Source organism: Lepisma saccharinum, chromosome 13, assembly GCF_977018435.1.
Source record: "Lepisma saccharinum chromosome 13, izLepSacc3.1, whole genome shotgun sequence".
In the NCBI taxonomy this organism is placed as follows: domain Eukaryota; kingdom Metazoa; phylum Arthropoda; class Insecta; order Zygentoma; family Lepismatidae; genus Lepisma; species Lepisma saccharinum.
Window position 1 is genome coordinate 65711157 of NC_139241.1, and position 24510 is coordinate 65735666.

At 37.6% G+C, this 24510-nt stretch overlaps 1 protein-coding gene across 1 annotated transcript in view; it reads right to left on the reverse strand.

The window, feature by feature from the left end:
- Positions 1–5475: 5475 nt before the first annotated feature.
- The window catches only part of LOC145997386 (uncharacterized), a 58486-nt gene continuing 39451 nt past the window's right edge, over positions 5476–24510 (reverse strand). Inside the window, exons 6-9 of the mRNA XM_083134374.1 lie at positions 23241–23342; positions 21004–21155; positions 16442–17092; positions 5476–14085 (exon numbers count right to left, since the gene is read on the reverse strand). Of these exons, the coding sequence (XP_082990500.1) occupies positions 16445–17092; positions 21004–21155; positions 23241–23342 (902 nt within the window). The 3' untranslated portion in view covers positions 5476–14085; positions 16442–16444. The remainder of the gene's footprint in view (positions 14086–16441; positions 17093–21003; positions 21156–23240; positions 23343–24510) is intronic.

A 24510-nucleotide genomic window follows, 5' to 3' on the forward strand; every position in this document is an offset into this window, starting at 1 on the left:
TACTTCTTTTCTCTTAGTGAAAACTTGACTTGATTTTTATTTGGCCAACCAACGAACAGAGATAATACCCAATACCCTGAGAGGTATCATGTGAATGCTACAGGTCTTCATGTGAACATTTTTATTGTGTCTGGTTTAAATCATGTTCTCTTGACTGAAAGAATGTGTCAAGATTTTGGTGCATCAACGCGGGGCTCGAAATATGTTTTTTTGTTAGTGTTTATTTTTGTGTGTTCGTGAAGTGTAATTGTTTTGTGATTGTGATGGAAATTCTGTGCTATAAGAAAATGGATAATAAAATATTGAGAAGTGTCAGTAAATCATCAGTTGAAGAGAATGAATCTCCAGTGCAGTCAGTTCCAGTTACAGTAGATCTGCTATCTTCATTACGGATTATAACGGTCAAATCTTGAGTAAAAGGTAATTGATTTAATTGCCCGTTATTAAGAATTAATTACAATAGGTAATATTAAAATCCGTCGCGAATAAAGATGTCTAGCAAATGCTTTAGCCAAAGCGAGCTTGCTCAATCACCGTTTTTCGCCCTAATCCTGATTTTACATGCATTCATATGGAGAATAACAGGAAAAGAGGAACTTCTAAACTACTGGACCGAATTGGATGAGATTTTAACCAGCGGAGGACCACATCATGAAAGTACAGATTCCAGAATTTCAGCATAATCAGAACCGAACTATGGGAGTAATAAATTATTAAAGATCCAACGCTGGATACAATGCCATCCAAAATCCCCATTGAGAGAGGCCTCGCTGGACGTGCGAGACACAATAGCGGAGGAGTGAGCCTAATCTCTGCACGAGGGGCTGCTAGCAGAGGTCAAGGAATGACATTAGCACAGACCAGGATAGGAGGACAACGATCAAAGCACCAAAAACAATAAATAGGCACCTAAACACAGAGGCTAGAGCGTCACCACGTTCAAATCTAGAATAAAAGAGATGTTTGGGGATAGCCAGGACACAGTTTTGCCAAGAATCGACACCGGAGTGTGAGCTACGCGCGACCTAGCTCCGAATCGCGATCAGACCCAAGGTCTGAACTTCTTTTTAACTCGAGTGATTGATTAAAGTCATGGAGTCGAGTGATTGTTTAAAGTCATGGAGTCGAGTGATTGTTTAGTCATGGAGTAGAGCAAAGTAGACCCAGGGGGTCGTTTCCCCTCGCCGTCAACGCATCCGTGTACATACGTGTGGTTATGTGAGAATAACACCAGACACGTCCACCCATGTCAATCGTCCGGGACAACGCCCTAAGTTAGTAGAAGTTAATAACAACTGACAGCAAAGTTAATATGTGTGTATATTCTGAATCACCGTAGTACTATGTCACGTCATTTCAGGTGCTTGAAAACAAATCCTCCCAGGTTTATTCTTAGTAGCTCCAACTGTAGGCACTTATCCTGACCGTTTTATAATTCAGGTAATGGTTTAATTAGAGTGACAGGTGTGTCATGGTAAGCGATTCTGTGTTGTTTTGTTGTATAATTTTGCATTGAAAAGAGTCTTCTAACAGGATTATGTTGGAGGAAAGAACAAGGGTTCTGGAAACCAAGATGCAAGAAAACTACAGAAGTCTGGAAGCCAAGATCCAAGAAAACTACAGCAACCTGGAAGCCAAAATCCAAGGAAGCTTCAGCAATATGGAAGCCAAGGTGCAAGAAAACTTCAGCAACCTGGAAGTCAAGATATAACAAAACTCCAGAAGTCTGGAGGCCAAGATCCAAGAAAACTACAACAACCTCGAAGCTAAAATCCAAGGAAGCTTCAGCAATATGGAAGCCAAGGTGCAAGAAAACTTCAGCAACCTGAAAGTCAAGATAGAAGAAAACTCCAGAAGTCTGGAGGCCAAGATGCAAGAAAACTCTCTAAGTCTTGAAGCTAAGATTCAGGAGAATGTAACCATGTTGGAACAAAGTTTCACTTAAGGTTAGAGGAAAGTGCCAGAAATCTGGTGGCAGCGGAACGGCCAGAAGAAGAAAAGTTTTCACAGGGTTATTCGAAGCTCACAGAATCTACTTTGGAGTTGAGACAGTTGCCTTGTAGAGTAAAACAATTGTACCTGGCTTATGATCCGAACACCGTGGATCTTTTACTTGATTTTGTTAAGAGGTATGAGCAAGCAGAGGAACAAGATGCTCGACGGTCGACAAGGGGACGTGAAATTGGAGCTGAACAGAACAGCAGAGAGGGCGAAAGAACATCTAGTTTGCCTACTTCAGCAGCAAAACACCAGCAATCAGCAGATGCCAGTTCAGACCCAAGAAATGGATATCGCTACCATCAACAGCGTCAGTTTAGATCATGACGAGAATATCCAGCATCCAGAGGTAATCCTTATCACCACATTTTTTTTCTCATCAAGACAACGCTTATCTCCACCGCGAGATAGCAATAATTCTTCAAGGACTCAAATGACAAGCAGTGGCATGCAGACAGACATTGTTGAACCATATCCCAGCGCTGAGCAAGTGTGTAGTTCGGAACTAACAAGGAACTTCTGTTGGGACAACGGATCTGATCTGTATCGGGTGTGGGATATTACCCCTCGCGTAGCATAGAACTATCCTTTGTGTTAGGCGATCTCGGATTGAACTGGTAGGAAGAAGATATATTTTACAGCCTGGTGACGAAGATATGAAGCTGATATTTGCAACAAATCAGAATTTATGTGTAAATTAAGGCAAGCCATTCAGTATTAAAAATTCAGTGTGCTAGGACTAGAATTCAGAACTTGATTTGTTTGCAAGCGTAACTCAGTGTTGGAAACTATTGAAAGCACAATTCTAGTGGAAATCTTAATTGTTCAAGAGTAACCATAAAATCTACTTTTAGGTTATTCGTTTCTGTGAAAGTATGAAACAGATCAGTCATATACATAGAATATTATATTTAATGGTGGACGGAGTGTTTATTGAATAGGAGCTAAAAGAGGATAATTCCATAGAAAAGTAAATAAGTCTGGAAATTTAAAGCTAGCTCCTTCACCAGAAGATATTAAAAAGAAGATTGATTATAGTAAATCACTGATAATGGAACGAAGAACCTATTTAATTTGAAATCTTTATGATCCATAGGAAGGTGTCTTCGGAAAGGCCTGGTACTGGAAATGTTATAAATGAATTGGTTGTTACAATATGTTAAAGAACAAGAACATAATGGAATAAGCTGCTGAATGTTTACTTCATATGGTCTCCATATTTGTATAAAATGTACCAGAAGTCCCATGCTGTACAAAAATTGAATCCTTCTTCAAGCGTCCAGTTTTATCCCAGAACCTGCGAAGAATTGTAAACTGTTATCCAGAGATTGAAACCAAAATTTCCTAGACTGGTAGAAATTTTCCAGTTCATTGTCAATTTTGTTTTTCTTCAGAGGGGGCAATTGACACATCCTTTCCCCTTGAAACAATATTTATTGTTGTTAATGTAATTTCTTATTCTACAAATGTTTATTGTTGTTAATTTTAATCTCTGTTATTTATTTTGTGATTCTTGTGGTATGTGATATTTAAACCTATCACTGATAATGTCAGGATAGTGACTGACCTGTATATACATATCTTGTAAGAGCTGTTGCCATGAGAATTACGATGGTGTTTTGTCTTTACTTGAGTTTGGGCTTTTAGTTTTAAAGAGTGGTCAAGTTGAATTGTAAGAAGCTGTTATTTCTGAGTGAAATGGATTTTATGCACACAAGTATTTATTTTGCCAAGAAGTAAAATATACTTCTTTTCTCTTACTGAAAACGTGACTTTGATTTTTATTTGGCCAACGAAGAAACAGGATATTATTACCTAATACCATGAGAGGCATCACGTGAATGCTGCAAGTCTTCATGTGATCATTTTTATTTGGTTTGATTTAAATCAAGTTCTATTGACTAAAGGAATGTGTAAAATTTGAGCACCTTTCATGACGCGGCACACATCCATCCGGTAGTCCAATTCTTCCCAAACACGAGTCAGCGTGTCTAGAGTGATAGATTGAACAGCTGCAACAATCCTGTTTCTCAGGTCTGGCAGGTAGCAGAGGTATGTACACTTTATGTTTTACATAGCCCCACATGAAGTCAGATGTGATGAAGGACCAAAACACCAAAATCAACAAATTCAAGAACACAAAAGGACTTCTGCATGGGAGTCCCCTTCTTGAAATACACTCTGCTGTCATTGATGGGAAATAAATGATAAATGTTCAGGCTAGGAAACTTCAACAGCCATTCTTATCTTACATGTTTGATATAAACATTCATCTTCGTATGTTGCAATATACAAACTACTTGAAAACCCGATAATGATTTTGGGACATGCTATACTTTCCAACAGGGCCTCCCTGATGGCGCAGTTGTAGCATCGTCACCTTGTAATCAAGAGCTCCCGGGTTCGATTCCCAATGGAGGCACATAGTGGTTCGGATCCCACTTTAAAACTGTAGGTCCAGTCCCAATTAGCCTTACTGTGCATAAGGTGGATATAAAACACCAATTTAATAATATACAGCGTGTCCACAATGAGACTCCAACATTTTGGAAGTCTAGAACTTTTTCATTTTAAATTGTACAGCTGTGATTCCGGAAGCAGCAGAAGCAGAAACTCAAAAAGTTTATGTGGTAACGTTTTAGTGTGCGCAATAGCCGTAGTGGCGCTGCAGCAATCGATTGTTTGAAAATTGAGATTCCAAACGAGCGTGCACAGGTTGTGTGGTGGTGTGCAGAAACGAAATCACTTATTCAAGTGCAACGAAACTTTCGTCGTGTGTACGATAAGGATCCTCCGACATTCACGACTATAAAGAAGTGGTGTGATCAGTTTTTGGCGACCGGCAATGTTTTGAAAGGACACTGTGGTGGTAAACCCAGAATCCAGGAACAGGCTGTAGAAAATGTGCGGAGGTCATTCGAAAGGAGTCCACAGACGTCAGTAAGACAAGCAGGGAGAGAACTTGGTATGAAACGGTCGACAGTTCACACAGTTCTTCACTGCTTGTCTTACTGACATCTGTGGACTCCTTTCGAATGAACCTGTGCACGCTCGTTTAGAATCTCCATTTTCAAACAATCGAGTGCTGCAGCGCCACTACGACTATTGCGCGCACTAAAACGTTACCACATAAACTTTTTGAGTTTCTGCTTCTGCTTCTTCCGGAATCACAGCTGTACAATCTGAAATGAAAAATTTATAGACTTTCAAAATGTTGGAGTCTCATTGTGGACATGCTGTACTTTCCAACAATAATTTGCAGTATTCAATTTTATATCAACACTACCTCCTTCAAAAATTTCTGGTCATGCCAATGGTCCTTTACAATATTTCAAAATATCACAATTGAAATAAAAATGTGCGCTTGAAATGTGTAATTTTCGCCTGATCTTCACACCTCTGGCCCCCTTTCAGATGCACGTGTTGAGCTTAAAGTGATTTTAATTTTACAAAGTTTTGAATACGAAATGATTAATATAGAGAATAAAATTAATTTTTATTAGTCCCCAGTTAGACACAGGTTGTCTAAATGTGTGTACAACATCAAGCCAACCGTTATATAAAACAAATTTGTACATTATTCATAAAGGTTAGTTTGAATTTGATATAGAACAAAATATACTCGTTTTTATGTTTACATATACAGAGTTCAACAGCAACAACATATACGAAAAATCACCAGTAATTATTTCAACAATGTAACATATACCACAAATATATGATTTCCAAAAAAATTACAACCACAAGTTTATTCACTTTATGACAATCTCTACACTACACAGAAAACGTTATTATCACAAGTAAGAGCATTTCACTTATTACAAACACTACATTTACACAATAATGAAGATTTAAGTAACTTCTCTGAAGTTCACTCAAAGTGCAAATAATGTCAAATGTATTCAAAATGCACACACATAAATATGGCACTTACGAACAAATATAACTTTCTTGTTCTCTTTACAAAATTATTCTGGCAGATAATTCAGCTACAATCGCACAAACCCGTATGAAAAAATTCAACTGAACCTGAATTTGTCATAACTTTATCAAAGCAAAGACTGGTTGGAAATTAACTAATTTTGTGTTGCCCTGGCAATTACACCTGTGTGTCTTGATTGAGTTGGTGTTTTAAGTCCACTTTATGCACAGTAAGACTAATCGGGACTGGACCTACAATTATTGGGATCCGAACCACTATGTGCCTCCACCGGGTATCGAACCTGGGATCCATAGATTACACAGCAACAACGCTACCATTGCGCCATTGGGGAGGCCCTATATGCTACAGCTGGGACATCGTTCTTTCTACAAATGGGTGCAATGGTTGGAAATTTTACATAGTTGTATACTAAGGCCAAGTCCTCCCATGGAGCAAGAATTCTTAAAAATGCTCATTCAAATTATCCTAGCTGGGTAGGGGCGGCTCAAGATAATTATTTTTCTTTCCAGACTCACCCCCCTCATATTCTACCCTGGTCCTCGTACTTTCCACCTTCCACAAATAAAACACATGGCCATATTATATATTTAGTTTTAATGACGAAAAATATTAGCCTTATTAATAATAGTAATCTCTTAGCTTAAGAGGGGGGGGGGGTTTCCCTGATGGCACAGTGGTAACGTTGTCTCCTTGCAATCAAGGGGTGCTGGTTTCGATACCCAGCGAGGGCCAATAATCGTTCGGATCCCACTTTAAACTGTAGGTTTAGTCCCTATTAGGCTTCCTCTGCATAGAGTGGACGAACTCATATAAACAAAACTCATATATAAAACTGACATGTACGTAATCAAGGTTTTCTCGCTAATGGGATGCCCCAGTTTGGTGACCTACCATGGGGGGGAACCCCCCCCGCAGTCGCCTGGGTCTTCCAGCCCTTAAGCAGCCCTGTAGCTGGTGAAATGTTTCAAAAAATCTCTCTTAACTGGGGGTATAACATGTGCCCCCTCCCCTGCCAACTTCCGGAACTGTTCCAACCATCAGAAAGGTGTTTCTGGAAGAAATCTAGTTGGTACTCTTCATAATTAAGGACCTACTGCGTCAAGTTTACCATTTTCAAATTGCTTATGACAGGACATATCAGACACACATATGGAATCGGAATTTTTGAAAAATCAAAAGTACTGGTTTCTTGCTTTGTCTATTAGTATAATGTCCTACATTATATAAATGGAGTGATTTTGGAAAAGCACTTTCTTGGAAGTGAACTAGCCAGACGTTTTCAGTTATATCGTATCCGTTTACGAAACATGTTGCTTAAAAAAATGGTCATAGATTTGTACATATGGTCAGATTAAAAAAACAAATTGACTTTCAATTTAAGCATTAATTAATGCGATTTAATCAGAAAGCTCATGATAAATCATCACACGTTCAGCCTTACATATTGAAGATCATCTCTACACAAAATAAAGAATTACTAAGTAAAATGCTGGGTAAAATATAACCAATTTTCTCTCCTGTGAATATTTAAATTACAGCTATACTGCAAATTGAACCTGATTTACATGTTTCTCGTAGATCTTTGCCTAAAGAACATAAAATGTGAGAAAAATATAATGTATAATGCAGGAAAATTTAAAATACAGAAACTCAAACTTGGGATTCCACTATATTTGTGTAATAAATACTCTTCTAGAATGAACAGATATAAAATACCATATTTACTCATGTATAATGAGTACTTTTTTCCAAAATTTTTGCACCCAAAAACTGTGGTGTGTACGGAATATTTTTTTATGTTTACGGAACCCTATCATGTTATATACCATTGTAAAGCTTGAATTCTGTAGTTTCTGAACAATGCAGTTGAAATAAGCTCAACACAAAATGAAGGAACGTTCTGATTTTTGTGGTACTTTCGATGAAAGAAAAGATGAGAAAGAAATAATAATTAAAATGTATTGCTGGCCAAATAATGTGACATATATGGAGTGTGTAAATGCCTTAATGAAAGAAATCTTGTTCTGCTAACTGCTAGTTTGAGGGTCCTGAATGGGCCTCTTATAAATGTTATGTCAGTCATGGAAAAAGGATATATTTTGAAGGGTTTTTTTTAGAAAAAGTAAAGAGAAAATGAGAAAAACCACGCATTAAAGTTTAAAGGCCATTTTCCACGATTTCTCACTTTGTAATGTAATGTTCTGAGACACAAGAAAAGCAGTGCTGTTCTGGCAGCATTCGAGCATGCACCTACCGTCACATGGGATGTGTATCAGCGGCAGTGGCATAGCGTTATAGTATGCCTGTATGCCCGGCATTTCCCGATTTAAAATTTCAAAAATGTGTAAATACTGTAAATATAAGTAAAACTTGACTAATTTCATATATGTTTGACCTTCATGGCATTAAAATAGCTATTTTTCGCGATCCGCTTGCAACGCTCCAACAACACTCGTTCTAGCATTTTTTTTCAATGTCTTTCCTGGCCGTACGCCGGGCAGGTTCGGCGTAACGGACTCTATATTCCTTGCTGTCTATCTGGAGAGAAAGCTTGGAGAGGCTTGGATCTCTCCAGCACGCGCACAAATGCTCTCTCGTACACCAGCGTACGTACGGAGCAGAGGGCTACGTGATTGGTTCACGTGACCCTTCCTGCCTTCTGAAGCAGACGACAGCGGTAGAATTCCTAGCCGGCTCTTCGCGCTCATGCCACTCGTGCTATGTGATGCTACAATACACAATATTGACTGACGTAACTTTACCAAACTCAAATATACCACTTCTTAATGGCCACTGCATTGTATAATTTATCGCACGAACTGCGATGTGCATTAGAAACTAAAAGATGAACACAGCTTTTGTCAAATAAGTTGGTGAAGTCCTCGTGGTAGAAATTCAGCCTGTGGCTGCTCTACCACTTAACCCGCAAAACTATTTTTTTTTAATTGTTATTATTTTTTCGTTATTATCTAACTGCTTAATATTGTGTCAATGGAAATGTTTAGCATTCATTTGAAAACTCTTAACATCGAATGGTCTCTGGACAAAATTATTTTAAAATGTTTATCAGCATTCTCAAGATGCAATAAACAGTGGTCTGAATTACTAATCGGCACTGTTACGTCAGTAGAGTGTACGATATTTGGATCATCCACCCACCTCCGTGTCAGAGTGCTTTGCACACTGAGACAAGTTACAGAGGTCCCTGGTTCGAATCCCGGTGTGAGCACGGGTGTTTTGTCAGTGTCCCTTCACCAATATCATCAGTCATATTCATATTCGCGATTTACCAAAAGTGGTAGAAAAGTGAAGTAAAATAAACCAAATCAATCAGTAGTTGGATCATCCACAACAATGACGTCTACTGTTGTGCAGGCGCTTGTGATTCAGGTAGGTTTTTAATGACATGCGTCATGCAGAAAGGTATAAAACACCAGAGTTCAAAACATTTGTGGCATAGTGAGGCATCTAATTTTCTAGCTAAAACATGCATGGATGATGTTTTATTGAAAACCCAGCTGACTTCAGGCAAATAAACAATACCTGTGGCGACTAATACCATAAGTAAATTATTAAGCAAAAGAGGATCGACCCTTCCTTCGGACTTGGCGTTCCCACCCGAAATGCCCATGCTACGCCACTGATCAGTGGTATTTCTTGGGCGAGAAATAACAGAAAATTACTTCCTGAGCACTGCAAATCCATAATATAATTTTGATCCCGCTTTCTAATAAGGTGCTTAAACAGCAAAAGCTTTGGGATGCTAAACACAGTGGAGGGAGAGTAGGGAGGTGGTGTGGGTTGGCGACTTACTATTTACACAAGAGGATATTCTCCTCTTGGTCCACATAGCAACAGGTGACTCATTGAATAGGTATGATGTCACTAGCTCTTGATTGGCATAGCAACAGCTTTACGACCTACAACTAAGAAAGCCATTTCTTGAACCTGTATTATACTGCGCATTATACACGAGATACAATTTTTTGTCACTTTTCTCCATCAAAACCCAGGGTGCACATTATACACACACGCGCATTATACATGTGTAAATACAGTACATACAAAAAATTGTACTACAAACTGCAACTTACATTTATACACACACAGTCTTACAGTAACTTAACCTCACAACCAATACATACATCGCTTCTTCTTAGAGATGCATAATAAAAAAAGTGTGGTAATTTAGAAGCACTGATCCTGTTTCTAAAACACAATGGGACACACACAAAGAAATGACCAATTTCGTTAATCATAATTTAGCATAAAGGCTAAATTACAACATACACCAAATATTCCTTCTATGGTGCACGATCAGTATTTTTGTCAGGAATTCAAAATAAAATTCAAATTGTTCCCTGTTGCAGGATGACTATTAATTGATAATTTCAATTAATTGTGTGCAATACAAAAAAAATCAATATTTACAATGTATATACATGTTTAATTAATTAAAGTATTATTATTAAATGTTATTCACTGTACAAGATAACTGTTACATTCAATTATACATGTTGATGTTGATTTTTCTTCTTATTTCATGTTCCTTTTTTTTCCTAACTCTGAATAATTGTGAAGCGGGAAATTGACTGAACTCTCTGGTGTTGTCATTGAATTTTCAACCTAAGCAAGAGCATGGGCGATGCAATCAGCTGTTTACCCTGAATTGGGTAAACCTTGCATTGCCAAATTGTTCTGTGTTTTTATGTCATTAGACACAATATTTAATGTAGTTGATGCAAGGGAGGGTGTGTGTGTATATATATATACACTCTCACACATGGCAACAAGGAGGCATTTGGACACAAGCGGGGAAGGGGAAATGAGAGGAAAAACAAACAAGTGTTGACTTTAGTTTGTGAGCTTGTAGCGATTTTCCAGTCCTAGGCTACCAATTGCTACCAGCCTGCAAATCTTCCAACAGAAACTTTGGATTTTTACACCCACACTAGAGGTATCGTCACGAATTTGGGAGATTTACGTATGACTATTTTCAATAGCGAGGGCTACATTTAACCACCTGCATGTTAATCCAGAATTATCCTTTTAATTTAATTTTGGAAAAGGTGGGTGGAAGAGGGAATCAGCGTGAAACAATTCTATTGGAATTATACTCATCTGTTACAAGTTACAAACCATCATGTTATCACATCAAGATAAATGAAGTTACTACAAAAATTCTAACATGAAACAGTACAATTTTAGTGCCTTGGTTGAACATGATTTGCCTGTGTACAAAATAACCTTTTCTACTGTGAAAATATCTGTATACAAAATCTAGCTATCAACAACCTTCAGCTACATATAAAAATGTTTTTGAAACTCGAGGGTGTCCCACAAGTCACGCACCATATGAAAATTATCTCTTTCTACACCTGCTTCCAATGAAATAACAAATAACTTATTACAATGTGTCCTCAATGATCAAGTCATCAATCTGAATATACATATGTAAACTAGAGATGAGCCGATGCCAATGCTGATGTATTGGTATCAGCTGATACTAGTGGTATCGGTATCGAAAAGTATTCGTTGGATTTTATTTACCGATACCATCCAATACTTTTCCGGTATTTTGGTATTTCACAGGATCTGGAAAATTATGCAAAGTTTCCCTTTATTTTGCACTAATATTGTGCAAAAAAGTGTTCTTCGTAATTACGTAAAACAGGTATTGTAACATTATGATGTAATTTGTAGAATATTCTGAAACAAAACTCTGGTAAATTGATGCTTAAAACTGGAGTGGACACCCACTAAAATTAATCATCATTTTTGACAACTTTAAATTGTTACAATTTTCAAGTATCAGTATCGGAAGGAATCGGTAACAGTATCAACAATGGTTCAAACTGGTATCGGCTCAGCCCGAATGTAAACAGAAAACCAATCCACACACTCTTAACTTTACTTTTCCTTATCGTGTAGGACTTGTGGAACACTCTGTATATGTACTTTGCAATCTTTGCTAATTATTCTGGTCCACATACCACACTTGAACACCAAAGGCACTGTGCATATGTCACAGACATTGAACAAATATATATTAGCAATATAAAAGCCAACAATGTTAAGTTTGTAAATATTATCACGTATTAACATTAATGCAATGTTGTCCAATTATTACAACTTCCCATATTTTCAACATATATCTTACATGTAACAAAAATACAAATAGAGTAGGATGTCTTAAAGTTGGCCCGTGAAAAATATTAAAGTAGACCTGTTGAACCTGCTGTATTTGTGTAAGAGTGACCTTGTATGCACATGTGCAAAGCAAAAGTACCATAGCATTGTAAGAGGGGTGGAAATGACGAGCAGCTAGCGACAGCCCTAGCACCTTGGAAATACATGCTAACAGCACCACCTGCCTAACATATCCACGCATGCATATAATAGCTTTAAACAAACAAAAATTTACCTGCCCAAACAGTTTACATGCTTATTTCTACTATTACATGACCACATGGATAGGTTACGCAGGTTAGGTTTGGTGCTGTTAGCATATATCTCCCAAGTTGCTAACACTGTCGCTAGCTACTCGTGTGGAAATGAGGGCATGAGTGAGGCTGGAAGCTAAGGAAAATTGGCTGATAAAACAGGACATGGTTCTACGAAAAGGAGGACACTTTCTCTCGCAGTACTGTTTATCTTCCAACGCAAGAGGGTAGCTTACTTGGCCTTCACAAGTTCACAAAAGTTGCTAAGTAAAAGATAATACAGTACATATATTTTGGTTCACTTAAGTGGTGCAATTTCCTGTATGTAATACAAATAAATTCTATGAAGACAAGTAAAAGCAGTGAACCAGCCTTTACTGTCAGGTAGGTGGTAGAGAGGTCAGTGTAACTCAGTATAAAGCCAAAGGTCAGAAGTTCAAACAATGGGTTTCAGCCATCATTCCTTTCACGAGTTCATCCCCATCCTTGAGAATAACCACAGAGGTAGAAGAGTGAGATAAAAATTAATAATTAATAAAAATAGACTGTGCCCTGGATGGTTTTTAGGAGGGGGAGAAAACTTGGGATTATGCTTGTGGGAACATTATTTTACTTGTTCTCTTCAGAACATCAAACTTCCAATGGCGTAGAAATACTCATGAATGGAAAGAGGACACGTTAAGATTTTATTTGTCGTCAGAAAAGTTGAAAAATCTCATTTGATTAGCCGTTACGTTAAGTTGAAGTAGTTTTGTTTTCTTTCTACGATTCTGAAACTACATACTAATCATATTTTTAAAACATCGCATCTAGCTTAATACTAAACTTGAAAAAATGCTTCCACTTGCATTATGGGAAGATATTCATATTCTCTTGTAGAGCTAGTTCTTTTGGTAGCTGTCCCGATTCTGACGATATTGAAATAAATGTGCACCTGGTGCGAAAATATCATTCTTCGCCAGTGCCAGCAATTAGGGCAGGGCACATGTCCCCCAACCTTTTGACACTTTTGACCCCGCACTATGCTAAACCTTATGTACCAAGGGAAAGTAAACTGTCCTTGCCCCCACCCACTTTTTGCACCTCATTTCCCCCCTAGTTTTTGAACCCAATCGTCACCACTGTTCTTCACCTTAAGTTCTCCTGAAAGTGGGGGTAGTAGCACGTTTCAGAGATCTGTCAGAGCAGTTGCATTTGGCAACTCTTATGTACATTATGCTCACACATGTAACAGAAAATTGCTGTAGATACTGAGGGTTGGCTATTAGAACCTCAATTCTCACAGAATGAAATTTCTCAAGGTCTTAACTCATCTGCACCTATGTGAATTAATGCATTCAAAATTACTTACAGTGAACTACCAAGCCAATCGGTACGAACACCCTACTCTCTCAATAGTATAACACATAATCATGATTGGTGAGCAATCATCATGAACATGAAATGCAAACTGAATTCTCAAATAACAATGCTCACTTTAAAACATGAATTCTCCTGTTCTTAACAGGAGATGGTCTCGTGCTTAAAGACACAAAAATGAGCAACGTCAGCCAAGAATGAAACATATTTACATTAGAAATCTCTATACAGACTATTTACAACACTTCAATACTTTGTACATATAAATGACATCACCTCACTGCAACAACTTGAACCTGTTGGCATTTCTTCATTTCACTTCAAACATGTTGGTCCAAACACCTGTAAGTATAGATATACTGAAATTTGGGGCATAAGTGAAGCTATTCTGAACCAATACTTGAACACTACAACTATTTCAAGTTGTTCAAAATATTTCTAAATACGTTTTCTATCGCAACTACATCATGTCATTGCGTAAGTGATGTTCGGTATTTCTGCATCACAAATTTAATTGGTTTCCTGATTAATTTCGAAGGACTATTGAAGTCATTAACAAAAGAGAGGAGTAGGTAGTGCATCACTGCTTTGTTTGTTCCTGGTTGGTGCTAGTTCCAATATCTCAGATTTCAACCATCAGGGATTAAACAAAGCTGTGACACACTACCTACTCTTCTCTTTTGTTAATGACAGTAGTAGTCCTTCGAAAATAATCAGAAAAACCCATGACATTTGCAAGGAGGAAATACGAAACATCACCAACACAATACTAAAACCAAGTTTACCACACCCATCATGTCAACCTACTATGTTTACTTTAAAACATTATGAGATCCACTAAAACATCATCACAATCATCCTTCACAGTTTTCTGTCTCTGGCTGGGTCGGCATCCACTAAAAACATGCTTATCCTAAATGAATTTTGTTAACTTATAAAAATATGAAAACACTTTTCGATCACTATAATCAATATTCAAAAGTGTACACAATCAATTCCATTTGTAAACATTGCTATATACTTTTGCTGCCACACCCAAATTAGCAAATTGTGTATTGCACAGTTATACTGCTCACGGTTCAACTGTGAATAGTTCCTACAAGCCAATTAACTTCTCTTGCGGTCACGTGGTTTTCAATTTTCACTTAAATTTCTCCTGTGTGTGTTAAATTAAATGGTAAAGGAAACTTAATTACCAATACAGCATTTGAATCAGTTTCCAAACCAAAGTACTTAAAGAGTAATAATAACAAATGAAAATTATGTTAACATATTCAACCAAGATCTGACTGTGGTCAGGCAAAAAAGGCATAGGAATTTATTTTGTTTAAACCTATTCATAATTTTGTAGTTCTAGAGTGTAGTATTTCACAAGGAAAATATATTGTTTGAACTATCGCCAATGACCTCCTGGAGACATGTGATACTTCTCAAAGATTTTTACAGTGTTTGTGATTAAACAAATCTATATGCAGAGGTCTTTGGAAGCAAACCTTTCGCACTGTACTAACATGACAAACTGCACACGTTGATTGTTGCCTGTATGTCATTCAGAATGCACCTTCTGACATTAGTGCATATTGTGTCACCTGGGTGAGTTCTGCATCCTTCAATTGTCCATTCATAAGAGTTGATAACTGCAGGAAATTTCACATTGTAATTCACATAAAAATCCCAGTGCTTTTGATTCATTGATTGATTTGCTCTATTTTACTTTTCAATTTGTGCCACTTTTGGCTAATCTGCGAAGAGGGGGATGAGTGAGTCCAGGACAGGATTCGAACCCAAGACACCTGGCATCGTAGCGTGATGTGTTAACCACTGAGCCACGGGGGCCAGCAAAATTTCCAGTGTTAAAAGTACCAAAAGGTGGTTTAAGGCATCAGTAGAGGCATGCATATTTCGTCTTTTACGAAAACACAAAATGTGACATAACACACTGAAATAATAATTTTTCATGTTTTTGAAAGGTGCGAGATGCATTTTTCTATCATGTTTTGTCACGAAATGATGCAAAATGTGAAATACAATCTTAAACATGAAATTTAAAGTTTATCTACCCGAGACACTTCCTGAAGTCTGAATTATCCTGTGAGTTATGCAAATCCCAGAAAACTGATTAACTCTGCTGTAATATATTTGAGAAGCAAAAATGGATTCTTTTGCACAGAAATAAACTTATTACTCTGATATCTACATAAATGTCCTATTAGAAGGGAAATATTTCTTTTGTGTAATAGGTGTAGTTTTTAAATCAAATTTGGGGTTTTAATCACCATTTTAACATAAAAATGTCATTTTTTATACTGCTTTTGATCCCCAAATGTGCCTAGTTTATGTATTGAAATCGTGATGTCTTATTCAACATAAATATGTGGCTCTAGGCATCAAGCGCTGGTTTGTTTCCTGGAGGAAGCAACTTTGGCTAACGTATGCGACTGATGGTCATCCACTATCGTGAGGAAATTGGGGAGCTACAAACAAGTACTGTAACCTGGTCAAGGAAACCTACAATGACGATTGCAGGTTTGTCGTGCTAACCTCACATCAACCTGTAACTGGTTGAATATCAACCACCTCTGCTGAGACATGGGGGAATTAAGGCCAGCTCAGTGAGTAGATGGGGATGGGGGTACGTTTAATTCAGATACCAAAAAGGAGGAGAATGCCAGATTGCCAAATCATATATTTTACTTACCCACTATAGTCTTAGGGAAAGAAGATTAATTTCACCAGGTTGTGGATTATTCTTCTGTCGAACGACAACTTCTTCTTCTGCTCCGTGAAGATTCAGCGAGTGAATATCAAACGGAAAGATGCCCACCGTCTTATCCATTCTCTCCTCGCTGACCGGTTCGGGAGACGGTACAATGAACGGCAGCTCCTCTTCGATCTGGAATAGCCTATCGTCAGGTGTCTGACTGCATGCTCTCGCAGATCGCGGACAGTTGCCGAGGTTGTGCTGAATCTCCTTGATTGTCAAGTTCAGCTCCTCGATGGCCTTGAACTTGCAGGCCGAGAAACGTAGAGAACACATGTACTGGAACAAAGCACCGGCTTTTACGCTGTGGATGCAGTTGACCAATCGATTCAAGTCCTTCAACAGCTTGAACCGGCGCAGGTTGATCGCTTCCATCGGGATATCTGACTGGGAACAGTACGGTAGGAGAACCGTGAAGAACTTGGTTCCAGAATGGTTTCCGGCAAGTTTCTCCCTCAGGAATGTCAACCCAACTTCATACAGGTTCCTATAAATGACCTCCGTCACTTGTTGCTGACATTCAGGGGATGCTACGACAATCACGCAATGGGCCTCTTCAAATGCTTTACTCAACCATGTGAATGGATCCTGAAAAAGGAAGAAAGAAAATACAACACAAATCACAATAGAAGAATTTGTGAATAAAACAGGTGGCCATTTTCCACTTATGGCTACCATAGCCACATAAACATTATTTATTGTGAAATTTCAGATCATGAACTCCTGCCTCTCTTCAAAAGTAGAACCCAAATTCCCATATAACAGCAATGAATTATAGTTGTCTATCATAGTAACTACTATATCAGGATGTCCACCAAAATATCAAATCCAAAATTCTTGACATTTTCTTAACATCTTTCCCCTCTTTCTTAACATGTATTTAAATGCTCCCTGGTTAGGTACAGTTGGAAAATACAAAAATTATACAATTGTTCTACAGTTAGAGTTTTAAAAATAAAAATAAAACATTATAATATATGCAGTGTTATATTATAATTACAAAGTGTAAGACTAACAAGGGAGGTTATCTAAGTGTCCCCCCTATCACGCCCCTGCGTGTGTGTCTCGGTAGCTTTGGAACTCTGACAAGAACTACAGATTGAACTAAATTCACCCTAAAATTATTTGGAACCCGAGGAATATAAACACTACAATCGCCTTGTGTCTGGATATTCAAATCTTACTGTGAAAGGCAGATTAAGCAATGAAATCAAATGTTATTATAGTTCGTCATGATTATTCACCTAATGCTAGCAAATTTCCCAGATACACCCAAACGTAATTTTATCTTATCACAGGAATATCTCCTTTCAAACCAACACCCTGTATTGGATGTGAATTATTCGTCAACTGACATTTTAGTTGTACAAAAATCAAATAAACGACAACTCCGGCTCTTACCATATAACTGCCAATATTTTAACGTATAACTTACTCCCCTCACTCCCGTCCCTTGCCCAACTAAACAATAATCACTGACATGCCAGAAACTTGTCCCAAGTTTGCAAGTACTCACAAATGGCTGTGGACTGGTAAATGAGAAAATATATTATATGTTTTCATAACCCCCTTTCACAAATGTTTTGATAGCAATTATGCACGAGAGACCAGTGCGAAAGAAACCCCCCCTCCTGGAAGAGAACACTTTCATTAAATCACACTCGGTTGCATGCTATACACTTAGAGCATAAACTGGTTCAATTTCAACACAACATCGGAAGATAAACTGTGTATTTTTATTATTTATTTAGAACAACAATGAGCATAATGTCCATCCACAAAACGTGGAAATCACCATAAGTTACCACCGATCAGATGACAAGTTATTTTACATTGTTTGAACTTTATATATTTTTCATGTAGACAAATACAGGCATAGCTGTTCTTAAAATCAGCTGATTGAGCAACCCGCGTTTAACCTTATGTATGGTACATGTATTTAACCAGACAACGGATTAACAATTATAAATTCAGCCAAAGAACTATCAACTTTCGATAGTTTTAATATTGCTCGACAAATTATAAGTTCGTTTGCTCTTGAAATTGGTAAACTTGAAATGAGATTTTTAACTGCAATCCCACAGACACACCAGTTTGTACCAGCTGACGGACGTTTATTTACGTCACAAAACCCCACAACAAACTTCTTACACGAGCTGGAACAATCCAAACAAAAGATAAAAACACTGAGAAATAGAATTTAAGATTATGTACAATGATAGTTTTTATCACAACATCTGTTTTCACTCCGATGTATATGCACGCCAAGATGGCTACGCGAAGCATTCGTTTCCCGCTCGAATTAACGATGCCTTGAATTCCCGCATTATGGCCATAATGTACCGCACACGAGAGCTAGCTATAAATACGAAGTAGAGGTTATCCGTTGATCCAAGGATTGACTTGCAATAATCCAATAGCATTTAGGATAAATAAAATTTGCTACTTACATCCTCTCCTGATACCTCGATTCAATCTTCAGAAAACCGACGAAGAAAAACTCAAATATCTGTCCCACCTTACTTTTGTGCACAAATATTTTTCGAGTATTAGGTGTCCCTGACCTTCATTTAACGTCAGCACCATATGGATTTACTGGATAACCTGAGGATGCTTAGATAGTCTTTGATATCCCGTGCATGTACCGAAGTCTACATGTTTTGGCTAAAAAACTGTTCTAGGGGGCACCCCCCCCCCTGAAATGTCAAAATGAGGACAATTTGAAGTAGGGATCTGACCCCTGTGTACCCCTCCGATTTCCATGAAACTTGGCAGGTGTAAAGAGGGGCCCAAAGGAAGAAATACATGTTTTTTTTGATTCAGCTTAAAAACTGTTTTAGGGGACAAAACCCCTCTCAAATGTAAAAATGAGGACAAATTGAAGTATGCATTTGACCCCTGTGTCCCCCTCAGATTTCCAAGAAATTTGGCAGGTGTATAGAGGGACCCTATGCCCCCTGTTTCTTCCTATGCCATATTTACGTGGTTTCGGTGTCAGATCCCCACTTCAATTTCTCCTCATCTTGACATTTGGTGGGGGGGAGTTGCCCCTTAAAACATTTTTTTTTAGCCAAAACCAAAAAACATGTATTTCTTCCTTTGGGCCCCTCAATACACCTGCCAAGTTTCATGGAAATCAGAGGGGGACACTCAGATAACCTCCCTTGTAAGTGTATTAATTACAAATCACGCACGCGTGCATACAATATATATATATATATATATATATATACTGGGTGGTCCAAAAGTCCCGGAACGGTCACATATCGTGAAAAATACACATCGAATCGGAAAACGAAAAAATATGTGTTGAATAAGTGAAAGAAGGCTATTCAATGATATCACACTTGATTCCCCCCCTCCACCCCAGCTCCCTGGGGGTGGGGCGGGGGCCAAGTGTGAAATTTTATATGAAAACCTCCATTTGTTATTGTAGAATCGGAAAGAGGACTTCATTCCGAGTCCAACGAGCTATCAACAATCCTCCTAGCTCAATTAGGAATGGAGATGTGGCGATTTCAAATTTTCACAAATTTTCTGCCCCTAATTGAGCTAGAGCGAAAGCGATTGCAGATTTCAAGGTCTTGATGTGCAGATTCCAAATCTGCAATCGCTTGCACTATAGCTCAATTAGGGGCAGAGCGTCCCTTTGAATTCTTTTTTTATTTGTTTTATTTATTTATTTTTTTTGGGCGAAATGTAAAATTGCCACATCTCCGTTCCTAATTGACCTCGGAGGATGGTTGATAGCTCGGTGGACTTGGAATGAAGTCATCTTTCCGATTCTACAATGCAAAATAGGGGTTCCATTTAAAATTTCACAGTTGTCCCCTGCCCCACCCCCAGGGGGTGGGGAATCAAGTGTGATATCATTGAATAGCTTTCTTTCACTTATTAAACACGTATTTTTTAGTTTTCCAATTCGATGTGTATTTCTCACGATATGTGAGCGTTCCGGGACTTTTGGACCACCCGATATAAGGCTGGTTAAGATGAAAACTGAAGCTGTACTTTAACAAGCGTCTCGGTCGAGATACCCAAATGTAACCCTCATGGTCCCAAGCGTCTCGATCGAGATGATGTGTCAAGGTCGTAGTTTTTACGTTATAACTTTTCCATTTTTGGCTAGAATTTCTATTTTTTATATATATTGTTTCAAACACATGTATTTAACAGAAATGTTTCTTGCACTTTTTTCTTCATGAAAATGGAGGGGAAAAGGCGGGAAAAGGGACTTCTCTTTTGCATCTCTTTTCAAGGGAAAATCGTAGCACAGTGTACATAACGGAGGTTGGCATGAGTTGCTTGAACCTGGCTTACAGTGAACTTGTAACCTTAAGCCTCAATGTTGAATTGGTCTGAGCATTGCTGTGTTAGTCCCGTGACTTTTTCAGGTCATGAACAATTATTTTTATATCAAACTCCCTGAATTTTCAAGGTCAATCAGAACACCGATGGACAATTCACAAAGATAATATACACACACACAATTTTCTCACCATATTTCCTGACCGGGGAATGCTGATTTGATCCATTTCTACATTCACTTGGCAATTCCTTGAAAGAAACTCAGCCAGGATCCTCACTGCTTTCACATGTAGATCATGAGTCGGGTTGTAGATTATCAGAACAGTTCGTTGCGTCTTGTAGGCTGCAAGGAAATTTGCCAAACTATAGAATTTTTCAACAAATCAAACAAGAAAAACAAATATAGTCAATATTTTTGGTTAAACTTCTTTACAAAATCTTAAATAGGAAAAAACAGATGTTTGTAATATTATAAGTCAGAAGTAACAAAAATATCTCAAATAAAAAAGCAAAAATTTTCTCATCGAACAGATTTTCTAATATACAAGGTGAGTCCAAAATGAAACTGAACATTGAGTGCACCAATGTATTGATATTTGGTATTCCACTTCTGGCATTGTGTAGTGAGTCTTTAGCAGTAATATTCCACTTGTGCCACTACCTTACTTCATTTCAAGATCACATGTGTTGCGGTGTTCCGTGCTTGTGGTGATTTTCTGATACAAAGAAAATTAAGATTCTTGAAGAGCAATGTTCCTTATTCAAGAGTTTCTTGCAAAACATAACACAACTGTTGTATCCCACCCTTCCTATTCTCCTGATTTGGCACTTGCAGATGTCTTTCCATTTCTGGGAATGAAATCAGTGATGGAACATCTGAAATCAATACTTGCTTTGAGAACTAAAATCAACACTTGCTCTGAGGACTAAAATCAACATTTGCTCTGAGGACTAAAATCAACACTTGCTCTGAGGACTAAAATCAACACTTGCCATGAGGACTAAAATCAACACTTGTCATGAGGACTAAAATCAACACTTGCTGTGAGGAGTAAAATCAACACTTGCTCCGAGGACTAAAATCAACACTTGCTCCGAGGACTAAAATCAACACTTGCTCTGAGGACTAAAATCAACACTTGCTGTGAGGAGTAAAATCAACACTTGCTCCGAGGACTAAAATCAACACTTGCTGTGAGGAGTAAAATCAACACTTGCTCCGAGGACTAAAATCAACACTTGCTCCGAGGACTAAAATCAACACTTGCTCCGAGGACTAAAATCAACACTTGCTGCTCTGAGGACTAAAATCTCCTTGCACATGCTAAAAGCTGAGGCTGTAAAAGGGCACTCAGCACATATGTGGAGTAAACACAAGGCAACATGCAACCCTACGAAGGATTATACTTGCCATAGGCACAGATGCCAGAGCCTCATTCATCTGGAAAAGTGCAGTTATCGGGATGTACTATGTGGAAGTGTATTCTCAAAAGGTCACCCCTTACAGCAAAAACAATAGAGGAGATAAAAGAAAATTTGTTACAGGCCCTGCAGGTTATTCCAGAACACTCTTATCAGAACTACAGGATGGCCCAAAAGTCAGTTTCCCCTGAGAGAAACTGTATATGTAATATCTGGAGATGCTACAGGATATTGTGATGCCAGAGCTTGAAAACAACCCTATGTACCACAACTTCTCGCCTATTATCTGGCAACAAGACGGTACCCACCGCACTACGTGATTCCTGTTAACAAGCTTTTGAATGAACACTTATCTGAATCAATTGGGTGTCATGAGACATTCGACTGGCCTCCTTGCTCATGCAATCTTACACCTTGCGATTTTGCTTTACGGGGAATCATTCAGGATGCCATCTACGCTGCAAAACCACAAACAGTGAATGATTTGCTACAAGAAATTGAAAATGCTTTTGATGAACTTAATGCAAATAAGGGTTTGTTATCAAAGATATGTGAATCTTTGTATCATCGTTGCTTAGAATGTATTGCAAATGATGGGAAACATGTTCAGCAAGTATGGTAAATTGTGTTCCTTTTACCTTTCTCCAGCAATTATCTAGATATTCGGAGTATATGATGCATCCAAAACAGATTTTGAATAATTTGAAATCTGGATATCTATCCAGATTTTGTGGCCATCCATAACCAGAACACATTTCTCAACAGTGGCGGGAACTCATTTGAAGGGGATCACTCTTATTAACATAGATAGCAAAAATTAATAAAATAACTTTGAAAAAGCTCAGTTTGTTTGTGGTCAGACCTTGTAAATTCATTATGAGTCACCCATTGTTCCATAAACTGAATGGCACTGTGGTGAATAAGTCCAATTTTGACTTACTGGTGCAACAAGTACTCTTTTTTGATTACTATCAGTACTAAAATAATAACAATGATATTCACTTACATCTATTCTTCCAGCAGAACTTCCAAAGCAAGATAAACAGGATGATCATCAATATTACAGTACAGTATATTGCAATGGTGACATACAGGGCTTCAGGTTTTGCTGTAAAAAAAAAAAAAAGAGGAATAACATTATTCAGGGTGGCTACTCTGTGAGCTAGATACAATTCAAGCGTAATTCCAGGTTTTCAAGGGAAATTTTGAAATATTCTAAACGAAAACTAAGTATTGTTATACAAAAACTTAATTTGCATTAACATTTGACATTTAACGTTTACAAATAGTTCCTTAAACAGCTGAAACTTTGTGCACAATATATGGACTCACCATGGATATGTTGAAAACTAAGATTTAACATAAGAGTCAATGATCATCTCTCCTTTACCTCAGCCTAATGGTCTAATACTAAAAAAAATATTCAATTTAAACATTAATGCTGACTGCCAGTTATAAGGTTCAAAAAAGTAGATTACTTCTTCCTCGAATCTTGATGTGAGCACTGAAAAACTCTTCCCCACCATTGATTTAAAACTTCCAAATAACTATGTTAACACGTTTGTTGCCACCTAAAAAATGACATACAATCAGGGACCGATTAAGGTTCTTACGTAATTTTGCTTATTTGTAACATAAAATGGATTTATTTATATAAAATTAGAGTTGGAAGTGGTCAGAAAAACCAGGCTTTTTTTTAAAAAAAAACTGTTGTTTTTTTTCCGTGGCTTTTTTTGTTGGGCTTTTTGCGGCATTTTTCACAAGAGTGTCTGAAATCAATTAAAATACAGGAGTTGGCAGTATTTTTCCTCTTCCATGGTTTTAATTTATCTCCCTACTGTAAAATAGACACTCATTTCTAAACATAAAATACAATTTATAATATGAAATTCATTGCTAGACATAAACAGTGTTTTCAAGAAAGCTGGCTTTTTTGAATGGGTGGTTCTTTCCGAGCGTTATCTTCATATTTCAGTAGGCTTATTAAATATATCGATGTAGTATAAACGTATTAACATAACTAGAGTAGTTTTGTATGTGTTTTAATTGAACCTAATAGTATGATATGATTTCCAATGTTTGAATTTCTTATTCGACCATGTACATGAACAAAAAAAAGAAAATACTGCTATACCTTTTGAAAATCTAGTATCAAATCTCTCTACATTAAATTTTGTGTTCAGTAAAATATATTTGAATTCTGGCTTTCCAGTACATCATGTATATTTTGGTTAAATGGCTGGCAAACCTGGGCACAGAGCAACTACTGATGTATT